This window comes from Paroedura picta, chromosome 7 (genome assembly GCF_049243985.1).
Source record: "Paroedura picta isolate Pp20150507F chromosome 7, Ppicta_v3.0, whole genome shotgun sequence".
NCBI classification, from domain to species: domain Eukaryota; kingdom Metazoa; phylum Chordata; class Lepidosauria; order Squamata; family Gekkonidae; genus Paroedura; species Paroedura picta.
Genome location: NC_135375.1, coordinates 23,956,473 through 23,976,268, shown reverse-complemented (window position 1 = coordinate 23,976,268; position 19,796 = coordinate 23,956,473). Strand labels below are relative to the sequence as shown.

General features: G+C 41.4%; 1 protein-coding gene across 3 annotated transcripts in view; it reads left to right on the top strand.

The window, feature by feature from the left end:
- HCN1 (hyperpolarization activated cyclic nucleotide gated potassium channel 1) overlaps nt 1–19,796 on the top strand; it is a 193,791-nt gene that overhangs the window by 19,957 nt on the left and 154,038 nt on the right. For all 3 annotated transcript variants that reach the window (XM_077347082.1, XM_077347083.1, XM_077347084.1), the window contains exon 2: nt 2,367–2,790. In XM_077347082.1, the coding sequence (XP_077203197.1) occupies nt 2,367–2,790 (424 nt within the window). The remainder of the gene's footprint in view (nt 1–2,366; nt 2,791–19,796) is intronic.

Sequence of the window (19,796 nt, the reverse complement as noted above, 5' to 3'; positions counted from 1 at the left end):
CATAGTGACCATATTATGAGTAATAAGGCTCCACAGAGCATAAGAGCTCCATTTCTCCCATGGATGAGAACTGTATTCCCCATGCTCTAAAGGCTGCAGAACAGAGGGCAGGAAGTGACTTTTCTTTTGAAGAGACATAAAAAGGGAGTCAGCTGTACGTTGTCCATTCCTCCTCAAGCATATTCAGCTTCATTTTGGATTTGCATCTGGAGGAGGTCCAAGAGTCAATTTTATTGGGCTGCCAAAGCATTCATGATTAACAGCAGGCACCAGTTCATTTTTATGTAAACACGTTGATAGGTTTTGACAGGAAAGCTGAGGAAAATCTACCAAGTGCCATGCATCCTTTCAGATATGCCATGGAATGATAAACTAATTCTTTAGTGCAATGCTGAATTTATTCCATATGCCAATCATTAGCAGGGAGGAATGGTGGAACCTGAACCATATATATATATATATATATATATATATGGTTATTATGGTTATTATATCCATATAATTATGGATGTCTTCAGTAGCAGATATTCACTGCTTTTGCCTTCCATAGACAAGAAGAAAAACTGTTAAAGTCTCAGTATGCTATGCTTGATACAACGGTGGGTACAAGATTTTTACATCCACTTTCCCCAAGTTCTCCTACCACCTCATCCCATGGCTTGGCATTTATCCATTCAGGTCCCATTAGTATTGGGTGGTCAAAGGGCACTCTTTCTTTTCACCAACTGAAAAGATGACTGTATCCATCCAATCAGAACTGTAGTGATTAACAACCATGTCTTTCAATGTCCGCTCAGCAACATGGCCATGGCCATTAAAAGCATACATATCAGGTTACCGTTTTCTATGGCTGCCAGTGGGGAGCTTATGTAGGATTGCCAACTTCAGGTTACAAGACTCCTGAAGATTTGGGGTTGGAACCACGGGAGGGCAGGGAGATCCATCCTCCAAAGCATCCATTTTCTCCAGGGGGAACTGATCCCTGTAGTCTGGAAATCAGTTGTAGATTCCCCAGGCCCCACCAAGAGGTTAGCATCCTTACATATATATGTGCTTCATACCAGTGTGCTTGCCAAAGTCAAGCTTGCTTCTGAAAGTGTGGGTTCTTATTATCTTTAATACTGTGGTGTTATTGTGGACTGCCTACTAAGACATCCTTCTTAGATGGCAGTATCCAGAAAGTAGTGCTAGGAGACTGCTACTCTTTAATGCTGCCTCGGGCCTGTGAGTTTCCAAAAAGTCACATCTGTGTTGAGTTGCTAAGAGGGGTTTCCATAGGTTTGAAGTATAATTGGTAATAGCAGATAGATATGAAACATACTACAGCACGTAAAGTCTGATATTACATTGGTAAGCAAAATCATGAAACTCCGGCTCACTAACTTTGGTCATATCATGCGATCCAACTCAATGGAGAAAGCAATTATGCTAGGCCGTCAAAGGACACAGTGCTTGGATGTGATCGGAAAGGACACCGGCCAGAACATCGCGTGTTTGTGGGGAGTCACTGCAGGTTTGGGGATTGTGGCAACAGCTGTGCCATGGGATCGCCAAGGTCCATTATGCACGAAGTGGAAGGTCCGCATTCGGGGTGGAATGACGGCGGCTAAAATCACCAATTATGCACGCTGCAGGCGGCAACCGGGCGCATAGTCAACACATGCTGCCAAAAAAGCCGTTTTAGCGAGATGCGGAAGAAAGTGGAGCTTCCTGGGATCAGGGCGCAACCAGAAGCAGCTCCGGAGTAGCCGTGTGCATAATCGGATACTCTGGATTTTGCCGCCGTTGCGTTCCATCCCATGCATAAGCGGTTTGCTTCACTTCTTCTTCCTCCGCTTTCTCCATGCGGCTGTTTCAGCGGCCATGCATAATAGGCCCAAGAGTTGGGCATGACTGAATGGCTGACAACCGTGACAACATGAAATACCAGATTTACCTGTCTTTGTCAACCAATCCCGAGGAGGCTATGGATTTGTGAAACCAGATCACTAGAATCACCCACTCAATAGTGATGGAGAGAGAACAGAGTGTGGGTTGAGCAGCAGAATTTATCAAATGTTAAAATACAAATATTTATTACTATTCATGTGTACATTTAAGATTTTAAAAACATCACTATTAATCATACACTATTGCACAGATCCAATGCATAGTGACACATGGCATGGAGGATAAAAGGAGTACATCTTCCCAAAATTCTTTTATGATTTTCTCTCTAAGACAACATATTTCATTATCACTATGTTATGATTGAATCCCTTGCCATTTTTATTTAAAGCATAATACAGATAATAAGGAAATAAATTATTTTAGGCCATTTTTTACACTATAATTTGTTCAATTATGGTATTTTCTATTTTTCATAGGTTTTACTGGGACTTAATAATGCTTATAATGATGGTTGGAAATCTTGTCATCATACCTGTTGGGATCACGTTCTTCACAGAGCAGACGACGACACCATGGATTATTTTCAATGTAGCATCAGATACTGTGTTTTTGTTCGACTTAATCATGAACTTTAGAACTGGGACCGTAAACGAGGATAGCTCTGAGATTATACTGGACCCGAAAGTCATCAAAATGAATTATTTGAAAAGCTGGTTCGTGGTTGACTTCATCTCATCGATACCAGTGGATTATATCTTCCTTATCGTAGAGAAAGGAATGGACTCAGAAGTGTATAAGACAGCTAGAGCGCTTCGTATTGTGAGGTTCACCAAAATCCTCAGCCTCTTGCGTTTATTACGACTCTCAAGATTAATCAGATATATACACCAGTGGGAAGAGGTAAGATTCCCCCTTATATTCCTCTGTCTTATGTTTTTAACGTGATGGTGCTATATTTAGCTCTTGCGACCAACTGAGGTTTCTTAGCGCAGGCTGGTATTTAGGAATCGGTGTTGTTTGTAGGAATGTGAGTAGCGCCTTCCGTCAAATGGCTTATTATGCACATCTTACGATGCGTCTCACCAACTCTATTTAAAACTCTGCAGGATTTTAGCATAAATTATTTGTGCTGTGAAGAAAGACAATGTTTTTCCTGAAAGGTTGAGGTGACTTCAAGTCATGAACACGTGAAAATTATCATATGAATCGAACTATTTTGGCTGGCTCGTCATCGATAAAATGGCTGTTTGTGAGATTTTTAAATGATTTTTAATGATCAATATCTATATGTTTTAATAAATGAGATGTGTTAATTGTTTATGATAATGTTCTAAGCTACCCCAAGTCTGAGGGGAGGAGTGGCATAGAAAAGGCTTTGGTAAGAAAATCATATTTCCGCCTCACTTGCAGCTTGAAGAATGCCTTTAAAGGAGGACCTTCATGCTGTGTCCTTCCAAACATGTTTAAAGTTAAAGGTATCCCCTGTGCAAGCACCAAGTCATGTCTGACCTTTGGGGTGATGCCCTCTAGCATTTTCATGGCAGACTCAATACAGGGTGGCCTTGCCAGTGCCTTCCCCAGTCATTACCATTTTACCCCCCAGCAGCAAACTGGGTACTCATTTTACCGACCTCGAAAGGATGGAAGGCTGAGTCAACCTTGAGCCTGCTGCTGGGATCGAACTCTCAAACTCATAGACAGACAGCTTCAGACAGCATTTCTGCTGCTTACCACTCTGCGCCACAAGAGGCTCTCCAAAGATGTTTACCTTTATTTTTAAAGTGCTGTTCTGGCAGCAGCCACTAGGGGCACAGGGAAGTCTGAACATAGCAGAAGGCACTCCAGGACTGACTAAACTTCCCTTGCTCCAAGAGTGAAGGAAGCTCACTTAACAACTGAGCCAGCTTGCTGATAGCTACTGTGGGAATTGCCAGCCTCCAGATCTCCCATAGTCTAGCTTTTCTCTCTTCCTTTCCTTGTACAAGCTCACCCAGATCTTGCAGAGAAGAAGTTAGGAAGCTAACTTCTCTTAATTTCTCTCCCTCTTTTCTACACATTTCTCATTCATTTCTGTCTCTTTTCTAATTTTTTTGTGTCTACCCTTCTTTATTTTCATTTCTTGGTCTCATGACCTTCTCATCCCTACCCTGCTTGATTACAGAATGTATTTAAAGAGTAATATCGTAGCAAAGTTTTGTTAATATGAACAAAAGACATTGGGTTTGCTGGGTGCTATACATTGCTTGCTTTGCTTTTCTGTGCCTGACATCAGTCCTATTGAGATGGCATTGCCACAATGGCAGTGGGTTCTGCTGGGTACCCTGTGATTACAGCAATACTGCTGGGTAATTTGTTCATTGCACTGGTTTTGCTGGGCTTGCAAAATTACCCCTCTGGTTTCTACTGCAAAGATTCTCTGTTTTAAATTTCATCTTTTGATAACGATGGAGGATTGGGGCACCTTCTTCCAGGTGTACTGTATGTTTTTAACACCCAGTCTGGTGAAGCTTTCAATCACTATTAAAATCGCTGTTTTGTAATGCTTTGGCTAGTGTTGATTAGTAAAAGTTAATACAAAGGCAGACTCCTTGTTCTCAAAAATTCCTTGCAGGTATTTGGGATAGTCAGCTCTTGGGCTTCAAAATGGAGAACGGAAGCCTTCCCAAGTGCCTGCTTCCCAAGTGTGATGAATTTTTTTCCTGCCAAGTCACACCTGACTTATGACAATCCTGTGCAGGGGTAGTCAACCTGTGGTCCTCCAGATGTCCATGGACTACAATATCCAGGAGCTCCTGCCAGCAAATGCAAATTGAGTCAGCAGCAAATTGTAGTCCATGTGCATCTGGAGGACCACAGGTTGACTACCCCTGCTGTATGGTTTTCAAGGCAAAAGACATACGAAGGTGGTTTGCCATTGCCTGCCTCCATGTTTGCCTTATATAGCTTCTAAGATCTGACAAAATTAGGCAGTCCTGGGGCTACCCAGGCTGACAGCGGTGTGATTGGCCCATGGTCACCCAGCAAACTCCCATGGCATGATTGGGAATTTGAACCTGGATTTCCCAGATGCTGATTCTTTAAGCATTTCTCCACGTTGTTTGTCATGGTGGAATTGCATGGAATTTGCATTTTTTCCCCTGACATGATTATATATGAAGTTTAATAACAATGTTTTTCACTCTCTGTGTTTCTTCTCCAGTTGTTATTATTATTTGTTCTATTTCATGCTTATTAGTGAAAATATATATTTTTTCATATAGAAAAGGATACCTGGATAACCCCTACCTAGCCTGCTCTTGTCACATTTCAGAAGCCAAGCAGGGCTGTGCAGAGACAGGCAATGGCAAATCCCCTCTGCATGTCTCTTGCCTTGAAAACCCTACGGGGTTGGCATAAATCAGCTATGACTTGACAGCAAAAAAATACAGATAATAAACAGAGAATTAAAAAATTATCCACCTCGAGCACCATATTAGGGTAGGTACACCAGTGTCTATTTCATTGCTGTTGCTAGTTCTCTCTGCCTCTCGTTCTCAAAATCGCCTGTTCTTACTCCTTGCTGTGTCATTTGGTGTTACCTGGGATGGACTGGCAATTAACAAGTTTGTAAATAAATAATAGCACATTGGGGAAGCAGAGCGGGTTACTTTTGTCCCAAGGTTCAACAAAGCTTCACCGGAATGAATGTGTATTGGCTGGAATCTAAAGAATATTCAACTAGTCCTGTGCGCCTCAGTGGTGTCTGGGATTTGGTTCCTGAACTGTTTTATTTATGGCGTGTCTTATATTGTTTTTTTATTGCACTGTTTTTATATTGGTGGCCTGTCTCAAATCTCAGCAAAAAAGATAGTCTGTACTGAAAGTACAGATAAAACTTTTGAGACCAAGGTAACTTTGGTTTCACAGGAAGTGATGTAACAGAGTTTGAGTCTGGCAGCTCCTTCAAGACCAACAAAGCTTAATTCTGGGCATAAGCTGTCATGCGCATGCACACACCTTCAGGTGCATTGAAACAAATCTCCTTCAACTATTACATATGGGTAGGGAGGGGGTTAGTTGCCAGGAAAAGCGTAAGAAACTGAATAATAAGTATAGCTAAGATTGGATTAAAGCACTTGCTAAGACCTCTGAATAGTAGCAAATTAGCATATATATATATATATAATATATATAATATATATATATATATATATATATATATATATATAATAAAAGTGTTGACAAACAGATGTGAGAACTAAGTTTGGGTCCAGTGGAACCTAGTAAAGTTTAAATCTGGGTAAAATAAAAAAGTGAGTGACTGAGCACATGGACTCCAATGTTGTTATGTTGCTTCAGACCAGCACTGCTATCCACCTGGATCTAGGTAGTGATGTGTCCTTGTATCTGGTCTTCAGAGAAGAAAGTTAAGTATGTCACTGGGTATTCCAAAACATTTGGGCATAATGATTGGATGGATACAGTCCGGTTTTCATAATGTAAGTTTACAAGCCTAGTCACAATTACTTGGAAGTAAGCACTGTGGAATCTAGTGCATGTGTCCAGGGTTGGGGCCAGCATTGACAGCTGAGCTGGAGCAGGGAGCAATAGCGCAAGCTCCCCGGGCCAGCAACACTTGACCCAGCAGCCCATGCAGGCATGCCACAGGAAAGGGAGGGAGCTCGAGAGACCACTGGAGTTGGAGAGGGATCTAGGGAGCCTGCAGCCAGAAGCCCCAGTGTCCAGAAAGCTGCTTTCATTTGCCATTAAGATACAGGGCAGGAGAAACTCACCCAGTGCTTGTGCTTGGACCTCGGTGGTGGAGCATTATCCTGCAGCTCAGGATAGAAAGGCCAGGCCAAGGGCAGACTGGGCCTGGGGAATGCTGAGGGGGAGGAGGTGGTGGTGTGCTTAAGGAGGCCCTGCAGGCACCCAGCGACTCCTGACACCACAGGCAGGAGCAACAGAGGGAGAAGGCCAATCATTCTGTGGAGGGGTCAGTACCTGCAGGTGGAAGGGAGTTAAAAAGAAGCTCCTACTGACAGGTCACGGAGGACAAAGGTGGCTGGAATCTTGGCTGGAAGAGGAAGCCAGACATCTGGAAGGAGGATGAACAGGGTGTGTTAAACCCCCTCCCATCCCATTATGAGGCCTTGGGAGCATCTGTCAGACCAAAGGCACAACAGCAGAGGGCAGCAGACTCCCTGGGGGACATGATGGAGTTTTACTTCTGAGTAACCTTGCATAAGATCTGAAATAGAAATAATTGCTTAGGATGCCAGCCAATTTTAATTGGTCCTATTTGTATCCATGCTTTCTGTCAAGAAATTTAGGATGTCATATGAACGGTTCTCATTTTATTTTCAGCAATATCCTGTGAGGTGTGCCATACTGAGAGAGCATGACTTGCCAGAGGACACCCACTGGTTGTTATGGTTGACATAGGTTTCTGTATTCATACACAAAAATGATACCTTTTCAGAGATTCTGAGAATGTACAAGGAATGATAACAGAGAGGAATGGGTTTGTCTTGGCAAACTCTTGACCTATTGTCATTCATTCTAAAGACTGTATATCTATGGTGATTGGGAGCAGTCTTTTTTCAAGGTTTCCACACATACAGATTTTCTGCTACATAAATATACTCTTATGTGGCCAGGAGGTACTCATGCATCCCAGAGAAAGGGTGTAGATCCATGAAGGAAATTTCTGCTGCCATTCCACTCTTTCTTTGTTCCTCTAATCTGTCTCCACTTATTGAACACGCTGCAGTAGATACAGAGAGGCCAACTGTCTTGCTATAATGGGAGCTTTCTAGTCCAGGATTTCTCATTTCCTGCCGTGGGGTAACAGGGCAAGGGGGGGGATGGGGGATATCTGGCATCACTTTAGATGCAAAAGCAGAAGTGACATCATAGCGTTTGTGTGATGCTCTAGGAGTCATCCAAAACGGTATGGTTAAACCATAGAATTTTTGGGTGACTCCTATTCAGTCACCCCAATGTGATTATTCCACTTATGGTTTTGCAGAGGAATTGACATTACACACTGATGCAACACCAGATCACATGTCCCTACCCACAAATTCTCCTTCCTGAGTGCCAGCTAGGGCTAGCAAACCGAAGTAGGTATATCAGGATGTTCCTAGCCAGACTCCATTTTAAAAGTGAACAAGTGAATAAAGATGTTATATGAGACATTCGGTGCTGATGATATATTCTTCAAAACAATTAGTTGGGCAAGGAATGTTGGAAATGATATTCTTTAATATCTTACACAAGGCTTTAGTTATTTTTCTTTTTTCCCATTGTTCCTGCTACTTTTAATTTATCATAAATTCTGAAGTAGTAAGCAGAACAGCCTTGAATCAAGCTCTTGCTCTCAAAACAGAAATTGTTAGCAATAAATACGGCTGTAGCCTTCAGGATATTGAGATAAATTGGAAATGGCACTGGAAGCATTAATTGATGCTAGCAATTCAATTAAATGATAGGTTGACAAAAGAAATGAAAGCAAAAGGCATTTGAATCAAGATGCACTGGAGAATTTGGCAAGATTTGTAAGTACTGATTTGATACATTAGCCCAAAATCATTACCTGTTCATTAGTATTACGAAATCCAAAATGTACCACAAGACAGAATTACAGAGGTACATATAAGATGCTTTCATAGGCAAGAAAATTTTGACTATAATTTTATAATTATTAAAGGTTTTATATTGTTCCCCATTTTTAAAAGGGGGGAGAAGGAAGGAAATAACTTCATGCTGATTTTATCATGTTAAAAAAATAGCTTTGGCCATTTTTGTGAATTCCAAGATGCAGTGAAGTCCCATTATTCAGAAGCAAGACATAACAAGATGAAATACAAGGCATTCTGTAAATTCTTTAACTGAGCAAATTCACAAAAGAATATTTTAGCAGTAACATGAAAATAAAAATGAAAAATTACATTTGTAAGAATTATCTATTTTATTTCTCTCCTACGCATTTTCCTTTGTACAACATTTGCCCCCAACTACCCAATATTTACATCTAGCCTACTATCACTATACAACCTAGGTGAGGTGCTCCCAGAGATTAGAGATAATACACCTTATTGTCCCAGAAACCAAAACAAACAGACCTCTTCAGACCTCTTTCTGTTCCCCTCTCTGGACATTTACCCTTACCAGCTTCACTAAATTTACTACTACCAAGAACATACTGTTGTGGTCAAAACAATTAATGACCCGTAGCAGTGACCCTTCGCTGATGCCGGGATATGAGTGAGAGCCCACCAGTGGCTAATCTCTTTCCTCCGGGTAGAAATTGGAAATTGCTAAAAACTTCCATGTGGAATACCACAAGGAGCTGTTCTTTCCAGATCACATGTCATTTGTTGGCAATTGGTAACTAACCAATGTGCCCAGAAAAGAAACCTCATCAGTCTAAATCACATAAGGATCTGTACCAAAAGGTTCACAATAAATCATCTTGTTCTTGGAAAGCCCATTTGATTGAAATTGAAATGGCGTCTTTTTAATGCCAAGTGGAATGCTGGCATATTGGATGACATTTCTTATTTATGTCAGTTGTTCTTAATTAATGAGTTAGTACAAATTCTATACAGACTCTGATTAGTCTCAGACTTTCCACTAATTATCCTTCCAAATATCCAAACTAGTTATTTATTTAGCTCCGGCAAGATGCTTGTGTGGTGAAGTGCTGCTGTTTTTCCCCAGAACAGTATGATCTGTATAATTTTTACCTGCATTACTATTTTATGCCTGTAAATTGCCCATTAAGGATGAAGCATGGGAGTGGGAATATCTGCAAATATTGTAAGCGAGGACGGGGACGTTTTTGCTATATATTGAAGCTAACAAGTGGTTTCAGTTCACTTAGCTCAGTCTTTGGTACTAAAATAGGTTCTTCAGTGCACTCTTGTCAAGAATAGCAAGTCATTGTCAGAGTGCCATTTTGGTGCTCACTTAGGAGGGAGGCGAAGGGAGAAAGGGCAAGACTCACAACAAAGTTTACTGTACTCTGCATCAAAATGCAAGAAAGTTAGAGAGCATTATTGTGGTTACTTCTTAAAACTTCACAATAAGCTAAGATGACCAGATTGTCCCACTTTTGGAAGGACATCTGGGGGTACCTGGCAAATTGTACTTATGTTGAAATTAAACAATATATATTACAATACTATTTTTTTTGCGTTCTATGTGTTCTATGACACTTTTTGTTGCTGCATATAGACCAAATTTTTAATCAAGAACACCCCTGGTCAATGGTGTCCCGCTTTACCAATGTTAAAATCTGGTCACCTTACAATAAGCACAATGTTCTGATGAATAATTACATGTTGTCGGAAATGGGTAGTGGGTGTGGAGATAAGTCTCTTTTGCTGGGATGGCTTTCCATTGGTCAAGCTTATTCAGGTCAGAGGTCGACTTCCATTCATTTGTCTAAAACAGCGTTTCATAAATGACAACTTGTCATAGTTTTAAATGACCATAGTCACTGAAAATCCTTTCCAGGTTGTGTCTTGATGCTACTTTTGAATAAACCAGTGGAGAACAGCCGTCTTGAGAACTAAGCTGCTTCTTTAAAAAAAAATAAAAATAAGAATTTTATTGTATTTAAGCAATCAGATACAGTATGTTCATTCTAAACATATTCTATTAATGGAGCATCTGGCTTTCACTGTCTGTGTTTATATAATACCACATCTGGCTTAAGCTTGATGTACAGCAAGGTCAAGCAATTTGTGTGAGATCTGACATTCTGTGAATCTTTGCCCAGATTTCTGTCTAGACCTTCACCCTGATCCTTGACAGTTCCCTGGAACCTTTTAAAGCACAAATCTTTCTGAAGCAATCTTGACAATATCTTGCGGATGTTCTCTTTGCAGAATAAATATGTGCTTACCTAAGAAATACTTCAGAAAGCAAAATTGTACCTCTGTTACTAACCCCTTTGACAGGTTGTAGACCAATGGAAGCAGAAACTGGAGTCTGACGAGGAACATGCTTTTGGGAGCTTTCAGATGTTCCCCCCGGTTATTCATTCCCAAGATCTGGTATTCAGATATGTACTATAACTGAACATAGAGGGTCCATTTTGCCACTGTAGCCAATCATTGTTCACAAGACAAAAGGAAATGATTGGGAAACACCATCCTAACCCAACGATTTAATAAATGTAAAGCAGAAGAGAGAATTTGCTTATGCAATGAGTGAAGTCATACAAGTAAGTGGCACATTTCAGATAATCTAAAGCAGTGGTTCTCAAACTTCCTAATGCCGCGACCCTTTAATACACTTCCTCATGTTGTGGTGACCCCCAACCATCAAATTATGCAAGTGTTCTTTCACAGAAATTAAACCGAAACTGACCAATGGTGTGAAGACTCATTGTTCATGATTTTATATAAATTGATTTTCCCCAGGGTTTCTCAGTTCAGTTCTACCTCTTGTCCCACCATGCTGTTCTCACTCTTTTTCACTGCTCCAGACAGATGAACGCTCTATCTTGATCTACCCCGCAAGACTGTTGTATAGATGGTGCCCCCTCAGCCAAGCTGCTTGCCCTGCTGTGATCCCTGTGAAAGGGTCATTTGACCCCCAAAGGGTTCCCGACCCCCAGGTTGAGAACCACCTATCTAAAGCAAAACAGTAAAACAGGCTTCCTCTCTCCTATGAATCCCTTGTTTAAAAAAAACAAGAGTGCCTCTTTTTCATATGTTATATAGACTACTGCCTAAAATTTCCAGTGTGATACAGAAATATGAAAGGTTTGGACAGAGTCTTGAGGCAAAGTATTTTAAATATAGAATTTCCCAGGAAAAGGTTTGTAGCATGGAAAACATTGGAAAGGTATCATAACTGACATCTTCATAATAATAATAATAATAATAATAATAATAATAATAATAATAATAATAATAATAATAATAATAATAATAATTCATAGTTAGTTAAATTCATTGTACACATGTTGACGTGACCTGATGGACCAAAGGGTTTATGATGCTGTCATCCCAGACTCTTCAAATCCATGTTAGCTTTGAAAACAAAAGTATTGTCACATGGTAGTTTGGTTCAAGTACAATAAACGGTCTTGGGACATGGATGTCTCTCTCTCTCTCCCCCTCCCCCCATTCCTTTTGTCATGTTTTATCAGCTACTTAGAGATTGCCAGGTTTGTGACAAACCATAGTTTGCTATTAGGCTTGATCAGAAAAAGCTATGGCTCATTTTTTCTCAGCAAATCAAGGCTCTGTACCAGGATTGTGCCACTTTAGATGTCCTGTCCTGCATGGAAAATACAAGACATTGTTGGTTGGCTTGGATGATCTAGAAATATGGGTTGATCAAAAAGTCGAAACTTATAAATAGCTGGTCACATTTGAGGCTGAAGATTTCAAGGCAACTCTTGCTTTGCAAAACCCAAGAGGCGTTTCATCACCAGTACTTATATCATTAAAGAGGAAAATTGCCTTCTAAATATATCTGTGCTTCACCTATAGTCAAATTGTACTGGAAATTATTTTCCTACACATACAAATTAAACATTACTTTCCCCTCGGGCACATTCCTGAAATTCCAAATATGGAGAAAATGTAAAATTTGAAATTCTTCCCCTGATCATTCCTTCCACGGATAATTAAGGCTAAAACAAAGTCTCCCCACTTATTTCTAGCATATTTTTATAGAGTAAGATGAGAAATAGTAGGAGTACTTGGGTTATTAACTTGTGGGGAATCTTGGGGCACTGTTTTTACCTTGGTACAGTAGTGTTAGCTGTAGATTGGTAGAGAATTAGGTGTTACTTTTAAGATTCAAGGAAGTCAAAACATGTTAAGAGTTTGGAGAAAGTTGCGGGAACTACTAAAGCATATTCTACAGTCATCCAGTATCCTTGTAAAATTTGGAATCTTTGGAGGAGTTGTAAAAGGTTTCCAGCATCTTTCCGAATGTGAAATTATTGTCTTTTCTCCTGGGATCCAAGTAAAAGGTAAAACTTTAGGTTAGAAATAGGCAACATAATACAAGTCTATCTTCTTAAGACCTTTTAAAAAAAAAATACTACATTTCTCACGAGTATGAATCCATTCTGTACAGAAGAATGAATGACCAAGAATTTTGAATTCTGTGATGTCATACTCTGTTTGTATTTGTATGTGTTCTGGAAAGGTGCAATATATATTCCCATAATAATTTCTGAATCTAATCCGCTTGAACATTTTGTGTTTTATGCAAGAACAATCATGAAGAAGAGTTGTTTCTGTATCTTGCTTTTCACTACCAAAGGGAGTCTAAAAATGGCTATCACCTTCCCTTTCTCTCCCCACAACAAACACCCCGTGAAGTAGGTGGGGCTGAGAGAGCTGTTAAAACTGCTGTATGAGAACAGTTCTTACAGGACTGTGACTAGCCCAAGATCACCCAACTGGCTACATGTGAAGGAGTAAGAAATTAAACCTGGCTCTCCAAGTTGTCGCTTTTAACCACTACACCAAGATGGCTCTGAGCTGGATTACTGATATAGCTCTTCCTTTCTGAAACTGAGTAGGTCTGAAAAGGCTGGTTAAAATGTAACACAATAATAAAGCAATAATTTGGTTTAAACTGTGATTTTAACAGCAGCCCAGACTCCAGCACAGAGCAAGCCAAGACAACAATGAGAGAGAATATTGAACCGTGGGAAGTAATCTGTTTTATAGACTAGGGGACTAGTTTTTCTAGTGGAAGCCAGAGATGGATCTAGGTTTATCAATGTGCTAGTATTTCATAACATTGGATGCCACAAATTATGAAAAGATTGTGTATTTCCCACAGCTTTCAAGTTGAGTTGCAGCCTCCCTCTAAACCATCTCCCACTCCATTTCTATGCTCCCCCAGCCCTCTTGGGACAAACAAGAGCTCCAGAGACAGAAGACAGAAGAAGAATTCCAATACAAGACTTTATACCATTCATAGTGCATTGGCTTTGACCAGCTGTTGTGCAATGGATAAGACTATAATGCATAGCTTTTCACCGCTCAAATGGGACACTATAAAAAGCACGGAACGGATACAAATATTTTTGGTACTGCATTTATTTTGTCTTGAGTGAAATAAGCCACCAGTTCTTGGCTTAATGCTTAATGCACTGGGATATTTATTAAAAGCAGAACCATATGTCCCTTGTGAATATACTGCTTTGCAGCCAAGTTATTCAAGTATTGATTGAGTCAATAAACTATGGTTATAAAGATTAGTTCCTTAGGACCAAAAGCCCCAACATTCCTTGCACATAAATAAATGCAGCATCTTTTACCCTCATCTCCCCTGACAGACTGATTGGTTGTCCTTGCCTCACTGACTCTATATTCTTCTGTAAGATTGGAGAAATTCCCTTCACATGTAGAGGACGTACAAGGAGAAAGATAATATGAATACCTTGTTTATGTCTTATAGCTAATGCCATTTAAGGCGAAAATTCGGTACAGTTATGTATCATGTACTTTGGTTTCCTTCACTGACCCCTTTTCTCAGTAAGTGAGATATGCAGGAAGGTCAGTGAAGCAGAGAAAGAACAAGAACACATTGGAGCAATGCAGAAATAACTGCAGCTGACAAACTGCTAAAATGAAGAGCTGGACCCAGGATAGATACGGGGATACCCTTCCCGGTATGAGTTCTTGCAAGTCAAATTTGTAAGGAGTTATGCCATCTCTTAAGCTTGCTGCATGGCACCTGAAATAACAATGTAATAAAAGGTAAAGGTATTTCCTGTGCAAGCACTGGGTCATGTCTGACCCTTGGGGTGACGCCCTCTAGCGTTTTCTTGGCAAACTCAACAATGTAATGGAACCAGCTAAAAACCTTTACATGTATGCATGTAAAATATTTGTATCTGTAATCTTACTTTTCAAAGGTGAGGTTCACAGACGTAAAGCAGTCCTGTATGTGCAGCTTAAACTTGCATGTTCAGATGAAGTCAGCCTCTGAATTCCAGGGTCAGGAGGCAACATCAGGAGGTGACCTTAGCCTGTATGCCCTTTTGTTTGATAGGATTGTTTTTGTTGCTGTTATTGTTGTTGTTGTTGTTATTATTATTATTTTCTTACCTGTCACTCTTGGCATGCTGGCTTGAGGCGGGTTACAACATGCCATTTCCACAACAATAAATCCCCACTGGCCACTGGCCAGAGATTGGGGGTAGGGTGGCCAGATCTGTGTTGGGAAACTCCTGAAGATATGAGGCTGGAGCCTAGGGAGTATAGGAGGCTGCCATCTCTATTGTTAGAGCTCTAGGAGAGCAGATTTATCACTATGTGATAGAGGCTGCACCAGAGGGACCATTAGTCCGATCCAGCCTTCTCAACCTAATGAATAAGTCATTTTCTTACCTGCTGTTTTGCTTGTCTATTTCTGCCTATTCAAACCCAATGCTTGAAAAGTTCAAAAATCAGGAAGTCCAGTTGGTGTAAAGTTTCACAAAGACTAACTGCAGGTGAGTTTGTGGCATTCTACTGCTCTGCAGGTGGAATAGGAGAGGTTTGTAGAACTAACTTGGGGGAGGGGGATATCTGCCCTGCATCAAATCTTGCTAGGTGATCTTGCCAGTTCATCTGACTCATAATACTATTTAAATAGTGCACAACCAACTTCAGCTGTCTGTCTCATGCTTTCTTGTTCATGGTAAACTTGCAGACTTCTCCATGATTGAGTTGAAAACTGAAATGTGTGAGATTTTATCCATCAAACTGTGATTCACTGTAGCTGCAGATATACTGAGGTAATCTCCAGTCAGCTGTTTGCAGAGAGCCAAATATGCCAACAGACATTAATTTTGTAGTATCCTTCTGTCACACAACCTTCCTTCCTTCCTCCGTTGTCACAAATATCTGAGAAACGGCATGCCTTAACACTGTGCTCAAAGGCACGGGTTGTGAAATGTCAGCGCTAATGTAGAACATGCTGTTGGATTTGTACCTCCAGGTCCTCCGATCCCTTCTCCAGCGCTGAAAATTCAACACACGATTCGTTTTAGGTGACAATGTCTTGCTTGACTAAATAAAAAAAATATGCTTACAAGACTTCAGCTTGTTTTGATTTTAAGCAAATGTGACCTGTTGTACTTAGAAATGCATCTTGCTCAGTGTTTGTTTATTTGTTTTACGGAGGAATTTATATCCTGCACCTTCACTCAGAGATCCCTGGGTAGGTCACAAGAGAATGCAGAATAAAATAATCTAAAATACATTTAAAACATTTGTTGTTGTAAACCAGACGGATTTTGGGAGTGGTGGTGGAGAAATCCAATAAATAAATCTAAATAAATAAATTTCAAACATAATCCCTCACTGTTCCTTCCTCGCATCGTGATAGGAGAGCACCCAGATTAATCTAGAAAATCAAAGGCCTGGGTGAAAAGGTGAGTTTTCATTAGCTGCCAAAAATCATAAAATGTAGGAATCTAGCAAATTACCAGTGGGGGGTTGTTCCAAAGTCTAGGGGCTACCACGGAGAAGGCTCTCCTGCGTGTCACTGCCACTTATACCTCTAAATGAGGCAAAACTACAAGAAGGCTCTCTCCTTGAGATCTCATTGCTTGTGTAGGTCTGTAAGGGAGAAGGCACTCCAAGTAGCTCAGGCCCAAACAATCATATTAACATTAACGCCTTGTATTGGGCGTGGCAGTGAATAGGGAGCCAGTGCAGATCTTTAAAGATTGGCAAGATGTGCGTCCAGCAAGAGACTCCCGTCTGCAGTTAAGCTGTTGCATTCTGCACCAGTTCCAGCTTCTGAACGGTCTTCAAGAATAGCCCCATGTAGCACATATTACAGTGGTCCGAGTTGGAGGTTATCAGTTCATGGGTCACCATGGCCAAGTTATCCTTTTCCAGGAAAGAAGTTGCCACAGAGATAGAGACTGGCACTCCTATCTACTTTTGCCACATGAATCTCAAATGGCAGTGATGAAACCAGGAGAACACCCAGATCCCACACCCATTCTTTCTGGGGTGGAACAACCTCATCCAGTACCAGGTGCCCCTTAGTGTCAAGGACTTGGTACCCCTTGACACACAGGACCTCTGTCTTGTCTGCATTCAACCTCTATATATTGATCCTCATCTTTGGGGCATGTATATAGAATGTATTTGTAGGATACTGCATTTCTTATTAAGTGGTGGCTCACCATTTGCAATTGCTATGCTACCTTCTGAAGTCATGATTTTGTCATCTGGGCCAGGGTATGGAAGGGGACAGGAGTGAATCTTTGTTTAGGAAGTGTTCTCATTCTCTGTCTTCTTCTGATAGGCTGACTCTTGGGTGGTAGACTCTCTCTAGTCTTTTTGGCTGTTGTTTTGTAGGAGGTTACTTCTGTCTTTGTTCAGGAAGCATGCTTTGTGGGTATAGGAGACATGAGTGTGCCGCAAATGAAGACGGAATGTAACCAGGATGGGTAACCCTTTTGATTTTTTGGAAGGGAGAGTTTGTTAATGGTTGGAGAGACTTGCTTTATCTCTCTTTTGGATCTTTTCCCACAAGTCTGAATTCAGAGTATCTCTTCAGGCTAGAATGACAATAAGATTAAACATTTTTAAACATCCTTTTTAAAAAAAAAAATATTGCAGTATGTCTCTTTGTGTGCTTTCTGTGATGTTATTCCCCTTCCCTAAGGTGTGAATGGGCTGTTTAGCTTTAGCTATTGTGAAGGTTTTTTCCTCAGGATGGAAAATTGAAGATGGAATTTTAATCTCTCCTTTGTAAATTAATGGTGCTTGAACTCTAGATCCTGGTAGATATTGTTTGTATCTCGCACTCTCTCCCCTCCGTACTCAAAATGATTGTTTACATATCACTGTGCTCTTTTTTCATTCTTAAAAAAATATAAATCACCATAAAAGGCAAAAAGGAAGTGGAACATGTACCCCTGTGAAGTGAACAGAAGGGAGCCCAAGGCAAAGAAGTATAAATTGATAATTATGCAAGCCAAAAGAGAATTTGAGAAGTGGATTGCCAAAAGCATCAAGACAAACAATAAGCATTTATTTACATTTGTCTCAAGCAGAAAACTGGCCAGAGTGGCGGTTGAACTTTGGATGACCAAGAAATAAAAAGATTTTGCGTTCTTTAATAAAGTGAACAGAAATACACTTGCTAGGATCCTTCATATGTCAGGAGGGAAAAAAGATTCAGAACCCGATCTTACAGATCGGTTAAATAAATTGAAGGAATATGGGATAGTGGTAAAACGTATGAATATAAAAAGGTAAAGGTATCCCCTGTGCAAGCACCAAGTCATGTCTGACCCTTGGGGTGATGCCCTCTAGCGTTTTCATGGCAGACTCAGTACAGGGCTGTTTGCCATTCCCTTCCCCAGTCATTACCGTTTTACCCCCCAGCAAGCTGGGTACTCATTTTACTGACCTTGGAAGGATGGAAGGTTAACTTTGAGCCGGCTGCTGAGATCGAACTCCCAGCCTCATGGTCAAAGCTTCAGACAGCATGTCGGCTGCCCTGCGCCACAAGAGGCTCTTACGAATATAATACTCAACAAATCAACACTGGTATTCAGGCGAAAATGGAGGCCAATATTAGACTATATTGAACAGTAAAATCAAAGCAGTAACAGATTGTACATCTTAACTATGGGGTTAATAAACTATCTGGTCAGTAAATTCTAGACTTCCTCAAGACATATGAGGAAAGGTTGGGGGAGCTTGGTCAGTTTAGCCTGGATAAGAGAAGACTGAGATGGGAATCTGATAACCATCTTCAAGTGTTTAAGTGCTGCCACATAGAGGATGGAGCAGAGTTGTTCTCTCTTGCCCCAGAGGGACGGACCAGAACCAATGGGATGAAATTAATTAAAAAGAAATTCCATCTAAACATCTGGAAGAAGTTCCTGACAGTTAGAGTGGTTTCTCAGTGGAACAGGCTTCCTCGGGAGTTGGTGGGTTCTCCATCTTTGTAAATTTTTAAGCAGAGGCTGGATAACCATCAGACGGAAAGGCAGACTCTGAGAAGATTCAAGGGGGTGGCAGATTATAGTAGATGAGCGATAGGGTTGTGAGTGTGCAGGGGGTTAGACTAGATGACCCAGGAAGTTCCTTCCAAACCTATGATTCAATGATATAAAAGAATGGGATTTGTATTGTTAAATCTATGTTTTATGAATATTCTTCTTTTAAATAGTAGTTGTAGTATATATATATATACTAGTAATATAGCCCGCTGTACCTTGGATACAGCGGGCACTAGCGGAGGTGCAGATGCCCCCGAGTCATCAGGGCTGTGGTGAGGCGGCGGCGAGGGAGCAGGTGGCGGCGAGTTTTCTGGGCGGCGGCGAGTACGGCGGCAGCGAGGCGGCGGTGAGAGAGCACCCGCCAGGCACTCTGCGCGTGGCTAGCGGTCCGGTTCGTCAGGGCGGCGGCGGCAGCGAGGGAGCAGGCGGCTCCCAGTCTTCAGGGCAGCGGCGGCAGTGAGAGAGAACCCTCCGGCCTGTCACATTGGGAAGCGCTTTGCGCCTCCCGACGCGTCAGAGCGGTGGTAAGGGAGCAACTGCGAGCCGCACACAGCGCGGCTCGCAATTGCTACCTTGGCGGCGTGGCGGCAATCGCAGAGGCCAATCGGCAGGCGCTTTCTGCCTGCCGATTGGCCCTGCGCTTGTCAGTCCGGAGGAAGGGGCCAATCTGGCCCCTTCCTCATCACGGACAAAGCCCGCCCTAACTCCTCCCCCCCAGCCCTTAGCGAATTATTTAGTCCGCTGCGCCCGCGGCACTGCGGGCATGTTAAGGATGTGTCAAATGCAGCTCAATGTAGATAAGTATAAGGTTGGAGATAAAAAGCCAGCTAAAGGGGATTTAACTTGTTAAGACTGGGAGAGAGAGAGACCTTGCATTCGTAACTGATGACTCAATGAAAATGTCAGTCCAGTGTCCCAC